This window comes from Nuphar pumila, chromosome 11 (genome assembly GCF_984573655.1).
Source record: "Nuphar pumila chromosome 11, dmNupPumi1.hap1.1, whole genome shotgun sequence".
NCBI lineage: Eukaryota > Viridiplantae > Streptophyta > Magnoliopsida > Nymphaeales > Nymphaeaceae > Nuphar > Nuphar pumila.
The window spans coordinates 84,376,684-84,394,953 of NC_143259.1; the positions used below are offsets into that span (position 1 = coordinate 84,376,684).

Below are 18,270 nucleotides of genomic sequence, written 5' to 3' on the forward strand. Positions count from 1 at the left end.
TATCATTAAGGTTTTCATTTTGGGAAGTATTCTCATGTTGTGGTATATTATAATGTAAAATTCCATTACAACTAGTATCACAAGTGATTGCCTCAGGAGACTCAGTCCTAGGGGCTAAGTCGAATAGAAAAGAATAATCGATGTCTTCCTTAGATGTGCGGATATCGAAACCATTTTGATCTTCAATAAAGTTTACATTTCTGGACACATATAATTTATTGTTTCGAATATCATAGCATCTATAGCCTTTTTTATTCTCACCATAGCCAATGAACACACATTCAATAGCTTTAGGTGACAGCTTATCTTGTCCTAGACTAAGTACAAAACATTTGCATCCAAAGATTCTTAGTCTATTAAAATCAGGAGTAATTTTAAAAAGTTTTTCAAATGGCGAAACATTTTTTAAAGAAGAGGAGGGCATACGATTCACAAGATATGTTGCAGTAAGAAGAACTTCGGCCCAAAAGTTTTTAGGAACATTTTTAGACACAAGAAAAGTTCTTGTGGTTTCGATTAAATGTCTATGTTTCCTTTCCGCAAGACCATTTTGTTGCGGAGTTTTGGGACAAGATCGTTGGTGCAAAATTCCATTTGTTTTAAAATAATTTTGAAAATCTTTAGACATGTACTCACCTCCTGAGTCGGACCTAAAAATGGCTATATTGTGTTGGAATTGATTTTGAACAAGAGCGTGAAACTCTTTAAAATTAATGAAGACATCGGATTTATTCTTGATAATGTAAACTCATGTGTATCTAGTAAAATCATCAATAAAAGAAACATAGTAAGAGAAGCCCCCTTTGGACATAACGGGTGCCGGTCCCCATACATCGGAATGCACAAGTTCAAAAGGCCTTTTTGACACAAAATTGCTATGAGAATATGGAAGAGAGTGAATTTTCCCAAGAATACAATCATTGCATGTAAATGTATTTGTATTACAAAATTTTTCCAAAAACGGAAAAAGGTACAACTTGAAAATACTAGGGTGTCCAAGTCTCTTATGCCAAGTCTCAATATCTTTGGATTGAACGTGATTACAAAATGATTTGGATGGCAAAGACAAAAAATTCATATAGTAAAGGTCCCTCTTCTATGGCCTTGCCCAATCCGCTTCCCGGACCGGAGATCCTGCACATAGCAATGGGTTGGTGAAAACGAGACATTACATTCAAAATCGGTAATTTGAGAGACGGAAAAAAGATTCAAATTAAGTTTTGGAATAATTCGGATTTTGGGAACAAAAAATTCTATGTTTTGGTCATAAGTTTTCTCAAGGTTTCCAATACCCTCGACATTTAAAGATGTTCCATCGGCGGTGGATACATATGATTTAAATTTATTGAGACTTGGTTTTGATAAAAGTGATGCATTTGGAGTCATATGGAAAGAGGCACCCGAGTCAAGAATCCAAGAGGTCATACCTGGAAAAGAGGAGATGGCGGCACCGGAAGTGGAAGGTGAGGATGATGATGTAGAGGCGCTCATCTTTATAAATTGTTGAAGAGTTTCTGTAAGATGAGCAATGGACTCCTTTATGTCACCATCCTTCTTTGAATCTTCATTGATGATTGGAGGAGTTTCCCCCACGGAAGCCACCTTCTTCTTGAATCTAGGGCAATCGGGACGAATATGGCCCGGTTCATTACAATTATGACAAATAATTTTTCTTCCTCCTCCACCATTATTCTTCCAAAAATGTGGTGGTTTATATGTTCTTACATTGTTGCCGGGTCTAGACACGGCATGCACTTCATCAACATCTCTTTTCAAGGCCAAACGGGTTTCTTCTTGACATAAATCGGCCAAAATATCACTTAGAGGGGTAGAGGCCCTATGAAGTAGAGAACCTCTAAGTTGTTCAAATTCGGGACGAAGCCCATGAATAAATTGAAAAAACCTCTCTTTTTCCATTTGCTCTTGTCTCATAGCAATAGCACTTCCTTCCCATTGAGGTTCGAGAAGGACAAGTTCATCCCACAAAGAGGATAGGGCACTATAGTAGTCCCTAATGCTCATATCACCTTGCTTGGTAGCTCTTACCTTTTCTTGTAGAAAAAAATGCCTAGCAAGGTCTCTTTGGGTGTACATGCCTTTCATAAAAAACCATGCTTCATTAGCCTTTTTGAATTTTGCAAGGTTTGCACAAATCTTCAACTCGACATTATTCATGAACCATGCTAAAATTTTAGCATGTTCACTTTCCAAATCTTCCATTTTAGAAGAATAATCAAGAATAGCTTTTTCCTTTTCTTCTTCATTCAAAGCTTTTTCCTTATTTCCTTCAAATTTAGTTAACTTCAATTGTGGTTCCGGAATGGTTCCACATACATAACCCCAAACCTTTTTACCTTTGAGATTATTCTCCATAGCGGCGGCCCACATGCGGTAATTGGTTCCATCCAATTTGAAAGATAGATCGATTTTTGCATCTTTGTTGGCCATTTAGAAAAACAAATTAATAAGACAAGAGAGAGGAGAGGTATTACTTGTCAAGGTAGAATCCAATGAAGCCTTCTTAACCAAGGCTCTGATACCATGTAATGAAGTGCCAAATGAAAAGGGGCAAAGTCTTCAAGCGAAAGCACGGAAGCACGCACATACACAAGAGGCCACAAAGGGGCAAAATAAACCACAAAAAGTGGTCAAGCACAAAAAGAGGTAAAAAATATTCTTCTCTTCATAGAATGCTTCACAAGAAGCTTAGAAAATACATGGGGCTGTGCCCCTTATTTATACACAGCAAGGGACCCAAGGAGGGGCTCCCATAGAGTCGTTGGAGCCCCTCCAACGGTCATATTTATGACCGTTGGAGGGGTCCAACGACTCTATGTGGACCCCTCTCAAATGTAAAAAAAGAAAAAGTAAAAAGTAAAAAAGGAAAAAGAATAAAGGAAAAAGAAAGAAAAGAAAAAGCATATCAAGGATATGCGTGTACAGGTGAAATGACAGAAATACCCTTGTGGGGTTTTACAAAATAAATAAATATATATATTTATATATATAGATAGACACGTAGACATATATATATCATATATATGTATATGTCTCGTAATCTAATTATATATAGATATATATATATATAAATATACATCATATTTTAACAATAATGTCACCATTAAACCCATTAAGCTTAATAATTCAAACAACGTCGCATGAGCTTCAATTATAAAGCACCTTATATGAAGAAAGGGGTTGTGGGGATTAGTAGATAGAACCGACTTAGAACCCAAACTAATCCTCACAAAGATTGAAGGTGAGAAAGAAATACCTCTTACAGAGGTAGAAAAGACTAAAGTCATTACCACTTACACGAAAAAGTGAAAAGAATATAGAATGGGACACGCCAAGATTATGTCTTGGCTTAAAAGTAGCATGGATATAAAAAAATGTTCAAGTCTTGCTCTGGAAATTCTTATCTTCTTATTGACGGGATCATAGCATCTGTAACCCTTGTATTCATCTGCATAACCTACAAATTGGCAAATAGAGGCTTTGTCCTGGAACTTAGTCCTCATGGATTTGTCAATATGCACATAACATGTGCATCCAAAAACTCGTAACTCATTATAATTGGGATGTGCCCTAAAGAGAACATAATAGGGAGATTGATTTTCAAGAATGGGCATAGGAAGGCGATTTATCACATGAGTGGCAGTGTGAAAAGCTTCAGTCCAAAGACTAATGGGTAAGTTACTCCCATGTATCATACTCATGGCGCTTTCCACAATATGTCTGTGTTTACGTTCAGCAATTCCATTTTGTTGTAGAGTGTACGGGCAAGAAACTCTACGATGCATCCCATTATTTTGGAGAAAATCAAAAAATTCTTTGGAGGAATACTCACCACCTCCATCACATTGGAGAATTTGAATATTTTGAGAAAATTGATTTTTAACATAGGCATGAAAGTGATGGAAAATAAGAAAAACCTCTGATTTGTGTGTCATAAAAAATATCGAGGTAAAACGAGAGAAACTGTCAATGAAGGATACATAATATTTACTTCCAGAAGAAGAAGGATTGGGGGCTGGGCCCCAAACACCTGAACATATTATCTCAAAAGGCATGGAGGCTCTTTTATTTATTTGATGAAAAGGAAGTACATGACTTTTGCAAACCTGACAACTGGGACATATTTTATCCTTCACTGAAGGTGAAACAGACTTTGAAAGAAAACCATTTGACACTAACTTTTCAATAAAGACTTGACTACAATGACCAAGACGAGAATGTCAGATATCTGACTTATTGCATTTGGATGTACTTAGGACGCTTTTAGAGACGAGATCAGACTTGAGCTTCATGATACTGGAGGTTGGATATTCATTAAAGACATACATGTATCCACGACGCTCTCCTTTAGCGAACATCTCCTTCGTTTGAAGATCCTTGAAAAAGACAGAAGTAGGAGTAAATTCCACAGATGAATTGGTAGAATCAACAAGTTTAGAGACAGAGACAATATTTTTCTTTATATTTGGTGCATGAACAACATCAGATAAAGGGATAGATGACTCAGACAAAGGAATGAAGACGTTGCCTATGTTTGAAATAGGGTGGTGAATCCCATCTCCAGTTACAATATTAGATTTTCCAAAATAGGGAGTCAAAGTAGAGAACTTACCTGCATTGCCAGTCACATGGGTTGCTGCCCCAGAGTCAATATACCATATTCCATCATCATTTTGCTTCAGATTCAAGTTGGCCATTGCAGATAGTAGAAGATCCTTAGCATCATCACTGACCCGAAATGTACCTGCAGTTCCTGATGTACCAACATTTCTAGTGTTTTGCATTCTATTATGATTTTGTGGGTTGAACCAGCAGTTAGCTTTGATGTGACCTCGTTTGTTACACTGATAGCATGTGGGAACATTCCTTGAAAAACTAACAGTGGAATTTGGTGGTGTAGGTAGTAACCCACGTCCACCATGGATTGGATTTCCCTTGCCTCTGCCCCGTCCTCCTCGTGCACGATCAGCTATCACCCCTGTGGCAAGAACCACATACGTAGATGATTGTCCCGTTGAAGCTTCAGACATGCTTTTCAGTGTCATCTTCTGAAAGAGTTTGGCGCGTAATTCCTCAAAACTGAGCAACGTAGGCAAGCACAATAAGGATGTAACAAGAACATGATATTCTGAACCTAGTGCATTTAGTGTCTGTTGCACCTTTTCTTTATCTGACACTGGATACCCAACCATAGCTAATTGATCTGTAATGCTTTTGACTTGATTCAAGAATTCAATAATGCTCATTGTACCCTTTTTTAACATTTGAAATTCGTGTTTAAGAAACAACACTTTAGCCTCTCATATCTGAGAGTAGGTTTGAGCTAAAGCCTCCCACAAAACTTTAGATGTGCAATCATCAGGAATAGAAATCAAGACTTCTTGTGACAATGTGGAAGTGATGTACGCGACGAGGGCCTGATCGCGCTTCATCCAAGCAACAAATGCAGGGTTGCGAATAATCTTCGGCAATCCTCCATCATCTTTGTCTTCAGTTGTGAAAAATTCTGGAGGCATTGGAGTGATCCATCCAAGTGGCCTGAAAGATCTTGGCTCCGAATAAAAGGAGTGATCTGCCTTTTCCAAGTCAGATAGTTGTTGGTGGTTAGCTTTTCTGAAACTAATTGCCCCAGGAAACTGGAAGAGAGACCCGAATTGGCGAAAGAGTCCATTTGAAGAATTGTTGACAGGAATGGAAACGAAAAACACTAGTGGTTGAAGTTGACCTGTTTTATCATAAACTGACAGTTATGACAGAATATGTTGGGACAGGCGTGACAGAATATGATAAGGCAGCAGTAACGACAATCTGGTCTATGGCAAGTGAGAGTGAAATCAGATCACTAACGTGACATATAGAAGCAATGGAAATTTTAGGGCAAGAAACAGAAATGAAAGAATGTTTTAGAATAGGCGTGACAGGCAAAATCAAGATTAACACTAATGTGAAGTTGGTCTTTCGTAAGAAAGAGTGGAACCAGATTCCCTCAGGCAGGGACTTGGGTTTATGAAACTAAAGGTGAACTCGACTTTTGCAGGAAAGGAAAGAAGCAACAAAGAATATGTCTCAGGTCTGAATATATTTCAAATCTGCGACAGAGAGGTTCAGCAAAGAGAAAGAAAGGCAGTATAAGAATAAACCAAGATGAAACAGATAGCAGATTCAAAAAAAAAAAAAAGTTTCAGATCTGTGACAAAATTCCAAAGCAGCTGAAGATAAAGAGTAAGAAGAATCAAGCAAAAAATGGGGACAGAAAGAAAACAAAAGACAGCAAAGATATTTTCAGATCTGTGACATAATTCCAAAGCAGCTGAAGATAAAGAATAAGAAGAATACCAGAAAATGGGGACAGGATGGAAGTAAAAGCAGCAAAGAGACCTGTTGGCAGCAAGGAGAAGTCGACTTTTACATCGACTGGGCAAGTCTGTCACGCAGCAGAAGTTTCGTGGCTCGTTGACGGTAAGGAGAACTCGATCTTCACGTCGACTGAGCGGAACCCTTCACGCCCAGAGGATCCTCTGCTTTGATACCATGTAAATTTTACCTATGAACAGACGTGTTCTGATCAGATCAGCAGCCAGTGAGTGAGTGAGTGAGAGAGAGAGAGTGAACCTTTTGCAATCGGCAGCCACACTTAACGTGTTAGCTGCAGTAATACTTCATTAGGTTTAATAGGGTTACAATCATTTTACAATGACGAAGGTGCCCTTCATTAGTTGCACATGTTACATTAAAATACAAAACAGAACTAGTGAATGGATATGGATCCTTTATGGGATCCATATTCAATCCATATTCTAATACCATGGATGTAATGTTTCCTTCTCCTCTCGTGAATGCCGAGTGCAAGATCACCAGTCAAGAAAGCTGATTTGAGAAGGCCATAGAGAAGGAGGCTTGTACTGCATGAATTTTTTGGACATCTAAGAATACATTCTGTTGTAATGTTCAAAAGGTTGACTTAGACTTATGGCACAAGAGACTTGGACATCCTAGTGTATCCAAGCTCCAGTTATTTTTAAAGATGGGAAATTTTAGTAATTTTGAAACCTTTAAATGTGAAAAATGTATTCTGGAAAAAATGAAAAGACTATTGTTTCAAGAAAGAACCTTTGTCTCTTCCCGACCACTAGAGTTAACACTCAAATGTATGGGGACCCACACCTATTAGCTCAGAAGGTGGTTTTATTTATTATGTAATTTTTGTAGACGATTTCACAAGACACACTTGGATCTATTTTCTTAAACACAAATCTGAAGTTTTTTTACACTTTCAAATATTTCATCAGTTAGTTTCAAATCAATTCAAATATGAGATTTTAATCTTTCGCACAGATTCGGGGGGAGAATTTTTGTCTAAAAAATTTAAAGATTACTTAAGCTTGCATGGCATTATACATCAAAAATCATGTCCTTATACCCCTCAACAAAACGGGTTAGCAGAATGAAAGCATAGGCACATCATAGAAACAACAAGAACATTACTTATTACACATCAAGTTCCAAAGGTTTTTTTGGGCCGAAGCCACGTTAACCGCAGTTTACCTTTCAACAGGATGTCATCGACTTCCTTAAACCATTTATCTCCTGTTGAAAAACTCTTTAAACAAATCCCAGATTACTCCAGGTTAAGAGTTTTTTGATGCAAGTGCTTTATTTTTTTAAACAAAAATGACAAATTCTCTCCTCCTGTTATTCTGTGTGCATTTTTAGGGTATGCAAGTCATCAAAAAGGCTATAGATGTTTTGATTTCAAAACAAGAAAATTATACGTTTCAAGGAATATATCTTTCCTAGAAAAAGAAAGTTTTTTTGAAAATATGAATTCTAGGAAAATAGATGAATATTCTTTTTTATTGGACCTAGTTCCAAAATTTGAAAATGATATAGAAAAGTGTTCAAAAGAACAACTTGATGTGACAAATTCAGAAACTCTTAATGAACCTTCTGATTGCATCCAATACTCTAGGCGAGGTAATTTAGAGAAACCGTGTGCTCTTGAAAAATACACTAAAGAACAAGAACAAGTATCCATTAGGAAGTCATCAAGAGTGTAAAATTCCTGAAAAAATTGTGTCATAGAGTCTTTTTCACCAAAGCATCAAGCCTATATTGCTTTGATACATTCTTATGTAGAACCCTCTAATTATGATATAGCAAAAGATCAATCTGGATGGGTCGAAGCAATGTCAGAAGAAATAAGAGCCTTAGAAAAAACAAATACTTGGACTATTCAAGATCTTGCATTAGGTAAAAAGCTTATCGGATGCAGATGGGTGTACAAAGTGAAAACCAAGAGTGATGGCACTCTTGAAAGGTTTAAGGCTCGTTTAGTTGCCAAACGCTATTCCGAAGAATATGGAATAGATTACAAAGAAACGTTTTCTCCGGTTGCTAGAATGACCACAGTTAGGATCTTGATTGCTCTAGCATCTTCAAAGAAATGGCGCATATACCAAATGGATATTAAAAACGCGTTTCTTAATGAAAACCTAGTTAAAGAAGTATATATGGAACTACCACCGGGTATCAATATTCTTTAAAGAAAGGCTCTTCGATTAAACAAAGCTTTATATGGGCTTAAGCAAGCCCCGAAGGCTTGGTATGATAAATTTAGTCAAGTTATGATTAATTTGTTTTTTCAATTTTTTCTTACTGATACAGAGTTGTTTGTTAAGAATTTTAATAAAGGTATCATCATTCTTCTTCTCTATGTAGACGACATGATCATCACTTGAAGTGACAAGCAGGGAGTTGATAACATTAAAAAATTTCTCAAAACGCATTTCGAAATGAGTGATTTGGGTTTCTTATAAAAATTTCTTGGTACAGAAGTTGCTTATTCTTCTAAAGGATATTTACTAACTCATTCTAAATTTGCCCTGGATATTGTTGGCAGGTCCAGTATCACGGATGAAAAACAGGTTGACACTCCTGAAGTTGTAAACATCAAAATGAATATTGATGATGGAGAACTACTTGAAAATCTAACACCTTACAGACAACTTATTGGAGCATTGTCTTGCCTCTCCATTACCAGACCTGATATTGCATATGTCGTTCATACAACAAGTCAATTTCAGCATGCTCTTACCACTGTTCATATCAGAGCTATTTTACGCATTATTAGATATATCAAAACTTTAATTTTTTGAGGATTTTTTTTGTTTGCTTCTTCCTCCTTAGATTTAACTGCTTATACTGATGCCGATTGAGAAGGAGAACTCAATGATCGACACTCAACTACTGGTTTTTGTGTGTTTTTAGGTGAATTATTGATTTCGTGAAAGTACAAGAAGTAACAAAAAGTCTTTCTCTCATCAACTGAATCTGAATACAGGGCGATGGCTACAACCACCATGGAAGTAGTCTGGCTAAGGCGTTTGCTTCATGACATGGGAGTTGGAAGTACAGGAGCAACAGAACTATTGTTCTATCCCATCATCCTTAAAGACGGACTTTAGAACACAATCAATGAACATTCTTTGCTTGAAGATATCTGAAAATACACACACTTTTCGTTAAGCAAATCTTTCATAAAAACCCTAACTCTATGAAATTCTTCAATATCTCATACTTGTTAAAAGAAATCCAAGAGAAACAGAAAAATCAACCAAACTTACATAGTAAACATAGAATTAAGATGTACCAAACCAAAGACTAGAATGGATAAGGTGGAAACATGATGCTCTTTTCTTAACTGAATTAGCAATAAAAGTTGACACCCCTGTCATGCATCACCATGAACTAAATGGATGTGACCCTTTCATGCAATTCATGTACAGAAGTAAAAGAAAAAGAAATCACTTAATCTATGATGCCAAACAAAGGCATCAGTGTCAACAACACGAGTGACCACTAAGAAATTATGCTTCTTATAGGAATCTCCAGCATCATAAACTTCATCAGTAACCCCTAATGTACATTGTTCCAGATGTTCATCTTTAAGGAAAACATATTAATGTGAAAATGTAAAACATCATACTAATCAACCAACTGAAAACCAAAAAAAGTTGTTATCTTATTTGGTTAGTATGTTTTGGAGTGTATAATGTACCATCAATACCACTCATTTAGAAAAAATGAATCATAGATAAGACATTCTTAAAAAGAATAGGTTGATGTATGAGTGGTGGGCTGATGCATCCCATCACCAACCGCAATTCAACATTGTTTAAGGGACAAAAGATGAGAGCAAACTTGGATTTTCCATAACAAAGTTGGGAACCATACTGACTATGTACCTGGATGTAAAAATAGTGGTTGAGTTGATAATGTCGGAGAAGCGTAGTATCTTTTTTAGAACAATTGTGCTAAACAGATTCACTGGCAGCATAGATGCATCTTTGGGAGCGTAGGAATTTCGAAGTCTTCTTGTCAAGGTGTACTCTAGCCTCTCACTTTGGTCTTCTTTTTATTTAAGAATTTCTATCATCTAATGGGTGGTTTTATTAGAAGAAAACAATGTTGGATTCTGTCTATATTACTTTCTTGGTCGGTGTGTACTATTCTCTGCAAAATTCTCTTCTAAATGAGAAAGTTGGTGCAGCTTCGTTCGCGTTTGGATCAGAGTAGGGTTCTCCACTCTGACTACATCCTTTCCAGTTGTTAATACATTGTAAGGATAGTTCTCACACAGCCAATTTGTTTACTAACAAATAGAGTAGGGATTGGAGCTGATGGCATTTCGCAGGATAAGGCTGATCAGGTATGTAGAATACAACAACAACAACTACGCCTTCATCCCAAAACAATTGGGGTCGGCGATATGAACCAAAAAAGAAAATCATTCTGGGTCTTCCACATGAATCCTTCTCCTCCAATCATTTCTATCCAATGCCATGTCCTCGGTGAGGTTCAACCAACCGGTATGTAGAATAAGTTACAAAATTACTAGGTTAAAGATTAACTCAGAGAATGATGTCTTTAATGTTATTCATGTCTAGGTTTAATTTTGAAACTTGATTTTATTCGAGAGAAGGTTGAAGACAAGAAGATACAACAATCATTCACTCGTGGAGAATAAAATTGCCTATTTGTTTACTAATCCTGAGTGCTAGTAGACATAGGTTTCTAAAAGGTTTTTTAAGCATGCAATTTCAAATGTATTAGTTCAGGGGTATTTTTGTTATTTTAGTAAAAGAAATCTACGTAAAATGTACCACCGTGTGAGGGTATTTCTGTAATTTGCATGACATTTATATAGTAATGTCAGTGAGTTTGTCAACAATGTGAATGCCTTCCTTTGGCTGCAAGTCTCTTGTTTTCTCCTCAATTGGTTCTTCTCCACAAGACAAAGGTTCCTCAGCATATCATCATGAGTGATCCCTGTTGTTCATCCTGAAAGACTATGCATATCCATGCATCTCTTTAATGTTTTTGATTAAAAGATCCCACTAAAAGCACCTTTTCTGATTTTCTATTGACACAACTCTGGTATGCAATAAGCATGACTCAAAGTCTTCAGTATTTGTAATTAAATTCTTACCTTATCTGCATGCTATCATCGACATTCTGTTGACAGTAATTCCCAAAGTTTGATTGTCACCACACCCAAATAACCGATGACTGAATCTAAATTAAATCTTTCGGCATTTAATTATCCATACTTCATATGGCTAAGCATTTTTACAATCATCAGCAGTGCATTGAATGCGAGAATATGTTATCATCAACTCAGGTTAAATCAGATCATTTCAAGCTTCCACCATCAATTATGCAGCATTATGAACAATTACAACACCAGTGGGTAATGAGTATTGACAGCTAATGTAACACCCCAAATTCCAAACTTGTGAACCTTTTCAGAAAAACAGGCAAGAGACTAGAAATATCTCTTTTCTTCAGAGTTTGTTTATGAAATCAGCGGAAGATTTTTCTTTTGTTAAATCAGAAGGCAAACTGACAACTTAAGGCACATTCGCTAAAAGAACCAAAACTCATAAAATTTGGGTATCCTAAGAAAAATCTGATACAAACCCAAAGCGTCCCGGACGAGAGCTAAGAGCAGGAAGAAGTCTTGAAGTCATCTTGCAATTGTGCCATCACCCGTAGTCTACCTAATCATCACTTGTACCCACAGGATGGGTTAGTTTCGCGAAAAACTATTAGGTGCACAAAAGAGACTACAGGAAACTGAATTAAGCACATTTAATTCAGTATGCTAAGCAGTTTAAAGCAGATATGCAGTTAAACAGGGAAGCAGTGCAAATGCGTAAGTAATGCAAGCGAGTAAGTAAGCAGTGCATGCGAGTAAGTAAGCAGTGAAACTGACAAACACAACATACGATCCATTTGATCGTAAGCTGTGAACTACCACGCAACAAGCTTGTTATCGTTCCTAGAACAAGGTCTCTGCATTGAATCAGTATTAGGACATTGTTTGTCGCTCTCACTACTTCTAACAAACGCTTTGTCCTGAACAACCTTAATCTATTCTCATCTCTCAAGGCCTTACGCAGTCAACTGTCACCGGTTATGACTCACTAAGGCGTCATACTTTCTTAGAAAAGCCCACCCTTCCGTACAAGGTTCAAAACATGATCACTAACTCAAATCGCTAACGATCTGATTCTCACATCTGAGTCCTGCATGTAATCATGCTAAAACAGAAAGCCAAAACCATAGATTTACAACTGGTCATCTCAAACAATCTTAGAAGATCATCACAGCTCACCATAACTTTTTATGGTAAGCAAAAACAAAAGATCCACGTCGGATCGCTGGATCCGAGAGATATACGACCTGACAAGGAATTACCACCCTAGATGGTACACCTGGTCTTGATCATACATTTCCTCACAGGAGTTCACCGGCTTTGCGGCTACCCTTTCGTGGACAATGTACATCCTCACAAAGGTTCTACCGCTCTAGCCGAGCTACCCGATCTGGAAAAAAAAATACAACCCCACAGCGAAACCTTTGGGAAGTCGGTCCCCAACAAATGTCATATCCAATGAAAATCATTGTGATACACGCATCAACACAAATGACCGCTCTCAGGGTCGATAGTCACTATTACAATCAACAAGATCAACGCCGGATCACCTGGTCTGAGAAATGTATAACCTCACAAGGAATTCCGCCCTATACGGTATACCTGGTCTTAGACCATACACTTCCTCACAGGAGTTCACCATCTTTGCAGCTACCCGTTCGTGGACAGTGTACATCCTCACAGAGAATCTACCACTCTAGTCGGTTACCTGGTCTCGATTATACACGCCCTTGCAGATAATCCTTTGGAGATCAGGTCCTCAACAGACACCATACTCAGTGATACATGCATCTATACAATCGACTGCTCTGAACGATTGACCGTTGTTGGGGTCAGTAGCCACAACATGGGCACAAGCATGAAAATCAGCAATATGTAGCGTATCACTGCACATGGTAAAACAAAACACACAAAAACCTGAAGATATGGCAATCCAGCAGATTCTATAGGCGAAGAGTAACTAACTCTATCTGACAACCAAACAAAACAACTGAATAAGACAAGCACTCATAACAATGCTCGTAATACATACAATTATCATCAAATGGATCAGTCTATTAGCAAGTAATTAAATTAATAGTAAGGCACAAACCATTGCATCGTAAGCCATTCATAAGCAATCATACGGCAACAGTTATATCACAATATATAAGCAGCTTATAAGACAAGCGGCCACATCAATCCTAGTTGTCACAAGTTCGTAGATTACGAGCTGTATGTAATCACATCAATCATAAGAGATGCAAGTCAACAAGTGCTACGCTACAATAAGTACCAAACAGTTCGACCAAGGGGTAAAGCAAGTCACATGCTAATATGTAGCAACTGGCATAATGCTATTATTATAATCATTTAACTAGTATGAGAAGCTAGATGTTAGTTAGCAAAGAACTGCGTAAGCAGTTTAACAAACTAGAGTAACGCCTCGACGGGCGGGTACAGCTCAACGAGTAACATACTGAACTACCGAGCAAGTACGCAATCGACCAGTGTGAACAGACTTTATGTTTCGATATTACTGGCATGCGGGTACGCGCAGGCAAAACGTAGAAACAACTGAGACTAGTTCGGGCGTCTGTTATTCTATGTATTTTCAATAACCCGAATAGCTAGTTGAGTCCACTCTAAAGGGGATGGCTTTAGCCGAGAGAGGATTTTTCAGAGACTGAAAACCACTGCCACGGATGCATCCAACTTCTGCAGAAGTGTTGAGCTAACTATTGTAGTCACTATCCCATAACTCCAATGACTGGGGAGGTCGGATCATCTGCCCGTAGGGTGATTGTGAACAACCTGTCCATTGGAGTTTTGTACCGCTATGTTCTCTCCCTTGACAGACAACCAGAAGCGAATAGGTACGTTAGGGGTTGCTTAACTAACGACCCATTCTATGTTATGGTCTTTAAACCACTCGAGCATCTTGCCTGTGAAGGCGAATGTGAGGCCATTTATGTGATTACAGCATTGTGCATTTAGCACTGTTTGGGGTTGCACGACTGTCTCATCTGATCATCGTAGTACTAGACGTGTCGTGCACAACTACAAGTACTTTAGGATGAAGGGGGTATAGCTCCTCAATAGAAGCCTCAACAGGAGTGATTCACAAAGATGTAATGTTTATCTTTTAAAACAGCAGTACCTTGTGCCAATATTATGCATGTGATTTTCTAGAATCTCATCCGCTATCGGGGTATCTACATGCCACGCATGACTCGATACCGGCCTCAATAGACGGGATACAGGTTTCTCAACAGAACCTCTGCTAAGTAGTTCGCTCGAACCCCAACTCGTTTGCAGGACCGCATACTCGAAGAGTCAGGATCCTTGCAAGGTATCCCTCACCTTAAACGAGGATGTAACGCTAGCTCCCAACTCAACTCTCGGCGCAAGAGAGAGAGTGGTGAACGCCCCTTGCATCCTCCACGAGGATGCCTTTAAGGCATACGCAAAGAGCGAAAACATGCACGTCATCTGCAATAGCAAAGCAGTAACAACACATATGCAAAAGCAGGAGCCTAGCGCGAAGCGCGACAGCAAAGTAAAGACTGTAGGCAGGAGTGCAACGCAGAACCTTTGCGCGATGCGCGACGTCAAAGTAAAAGACTGTAAGCGGGTGTGCAACGCAAAACCTTTGCGCGATGCGCGACGACAAAGTAAAGGACTGTAAGCAGGAGTGCAACGCAGAACCCTTGCGCAATGCGCGACGGTAAGGTAAAGACTGCTAGCAAGTAAAGGACAAGGATCGCAAAACCGCGTCCTTGAGTTAAATGTGTACTCGTATAAATATACATATATATATATATATATATATTTAATGGTCCCTTTTTAGTTAATTGAACTTAATTCAATTGTCCAAGTCTTCTGTGCAATCTTCCCCTACTTTTGAGAGTTGCAAGCTTGTTGGCGTCTGCGAGTGTAAGCGATGGACGGCTCGGGTCGCAGAGCGCGAGCAGGATCCGTCGCACGAGCTGTAAAAGTAACAATCTTAGCAAACTAATACCAAAAATAAAAGGTCAGGGGCACTGTCGTCGTCCTGACGTAAGGGAAGCAAAGGCAGGGGCATCGTGCACATGTGCACCTGCTATAAGCGCAAGGAGCAGAGGCAAGGCTACGAACCCCTGCTGATATGCTGTCAGCAAACAATGGAGAGGCAGGGGGTTGCTCCCTGCCCTCAGAAAGCAAGGGTAGGCAGGGTTGCACCCGTGCCTTATGAAGGCAACGAGGGAGGCCGAGGCGTCGCCCTACTTGCCAGAAGAGCAAAGAGACAGGGGACCAAGCCCCCACCCGTTAGCACAAAGGAATAGGCAGGAGGCTTCGCCCCTGCCTGCCGAATACCCAAAGAGGCAGGGGCCTGGCCTGTGCCGGTCGAACACGTAAACAAGCAGAGGGCGAAGCCCCTGCCTGACGCCCGAGAAGAGGGAGCAGGGAGGGGCTCGGCCCCCTACCCTGCCGTAACAGTAAGCAGGGAGGGGCTCGGCCCCTCCTGCATACTACGAAGGCAGGGAGGGTCAAGCCCTCCCCTGCGAAGGTCGAAAGCAGGGATGGCTCGAGCCCCTCCCTACAATAGACAGAGGCAGGGAGGGTCGGACCCGCCCCTACGCACCTAAATAGGGGAATCGAAAAAAGGGGCAGGGGCCTTCAGCCCCTGCTGGAACAATAAAAAGGGCAGGGGTCGATAGCCCCTGCTAGGAAAATTAGCAGAGAGAGAGAGAGAGACGCAGGAGCCCCCCTACGGCTTTTGGAAGAGAAGGCAGGGGCCAAAGGCCCCTGTCGGCTTGCTTAACAGCGAAACGAGACAGTCATTTCTGAGAGGAAAAGAAGACGGGAAGAGAGGGGTAGAGGTTGGAAACCCTGTTAACCAAGCAAAAACAGGCAGCAGGGGGGGCATCGCCCTCTGCCAACTAGTCAGACACAGGCGGCAGGGGGCGTCGCCCTTGCCGACGTGCCGACTGAAAAGAGGGAGAAGAAAATAGGAGGAGGAGCGGCGCATACCTGGAGGGGGTCGCCTGAGGAAAGGTCATCGATGTGCGAGCGTCGCCAGCGAGGTCGCAGAGGGGAGACTTGAGCAAGCTGTCGGCACCTTCGTAGCAGAGAGAAGGAAGGAGGTGACCGGCAGCGAGTCTTGGGGTCGTCGAGTAGAGAGGCGTTGTTGGTGAGGGTTATCACTGGTGAAGGACGCTGGCATGATCGTCGGAGCTCGGAGGCCGCCTGTCGGCTTCGATCGCCGGCGTCTCTAATCGCAGGCGACAGCGAGAGAGAGACGAAACAAAGGGGAGAGAAGGGGGAAAAGTGATGGTCGGCGACTTCCATCGTCGGCGCCCGGCCATCACGGGACAGAGACAGGAGAGGTAGAGAGGAGAGTGAGCGAGTGGCGAGGTATCTGGGAGAAAGAACGAGAGAGGAAGAAGGGGGCAGAGGTTCTCTTTGAAACCCCTGCCTCGCTGTCTTCAAAAGACACGGGAGGCGGTGCCTCAATTGGGTCCGGGTCGGGTCCGGATCCGACCCGAATCCAAGCTTAAATTTTTTTTCTCCGGTTATTACAGCTAATGGAGACATAAAATAACTCAACTCATTCACCATCAAAATTAAATAATATCAAAAAATGAGTAGTAGTTTCTTGACATTGCAGGCTCTGATTATCAACAGATATAAATAATTGAGACAGATTGGCAATAACCACCTATGAAGTAGAGAAGTGTGCTCATCATCGCCAGAATAAAGTACATATTGACTTGAAAATGCATTTCCGAGTGAGATTGTCCAATCACTGTCAGCTATGACATCCAGTGTCTCTGCAAGGAACTGTTACCACAAAGTACTAAAGTCAACTCTGATAGCTGTGTGAGTTTAAAAGCTTAGCAAGTCAACATATTTGCACTAATGAAGATAAATCATTGTTAACAGATTCTAGATATGGTCTGAAGTTCATAAACCATACTTACATTGATGATCATGTTATCCCAAGTCTCCTGATATGAGCATTCCTGTTTTAGGTCCTCTGTGTCACTAATATATGCCTTCATTTTAGGAATCTAGAGAATACCATGTGACATTCACAATCAGAAACAATTCATTCAATCAAAGAGGCTATATGACCATCTACGTTTTGGAGATCATAAACAGACAAACTGAAACTCAAACATATACATTAAGGTAAAAATATGGCCATGTTCAATGCTCACAGAGATTCCATATATTGTACACCTAGTGCTGTAATGAAGCAACCATGAAGAAACCCCAGCAGAATACCATCCTCATTTGGTTTGTTAATACACAGTTCATAGTCTACATGGAGGTATCAAATTCGAGACTACTAATCCTTGGTGATGATCAGCTATTACGAAAATGTAGCTAAGAACACCAGCAATGCAATACATGCCTCACAATTCTCCATCATTATTCTACAAGAATAAGCCAGTGTTTTTATATATTCTAATGATGCAAAACCATTGTTCGCTCTGATCACTGAACAAGTAAATTCAACAATATAGACAAGAAATGAATATATAACCTAGGAAAACAATTGGAAGGATCAAGCATACAACTTTAGAGTGAAATGTTCAAATCTGAAACAAACTCTCAATGATATTTTGCATTGGGAAATTGACAAATGATATCCAGAGCAGCACTTCTCCAATAACTACCTGAAAAATATTACCTCTAAACTGCATCAAAATTCAATTGGACACAGAAAACTGTTGGTTCTTTCATGAAAAGATATGTACTATGCGCACACATACACATGCACACACACA

The 18,270-nt window shown here is 39.8% G+C and overlaps 1 protein-coding gene across 1 annotated transcript in view; it reads right to left on the bottom strand.

Annotated features, from left to right (window-relative positions):
- The window catches only part of LOC149822456 (ARM repeat superfamily protein), a 264,124-nt gene that overhangs the window by 157,481 nt on the left and 88,373 nt on the right, over positions 1–18,270 (bottom strand). Inside the window, exons 22-23 of the mRNA XM_089981529.1 lie at positions 17,458–17,547; positions 17,196–17,317 (exon numbers count right to left, since the gene is read on the bottom strand). Of these exons, the coding sequence (XP_089837655.1) occupies positions 17,196–17,317; positions 17,458–17,547 (212 nt within the window). The remainder of the gene's footprint in view (positions 1–17,195; positions 17,318–17,457; positions 17,548–18,270) is intronic.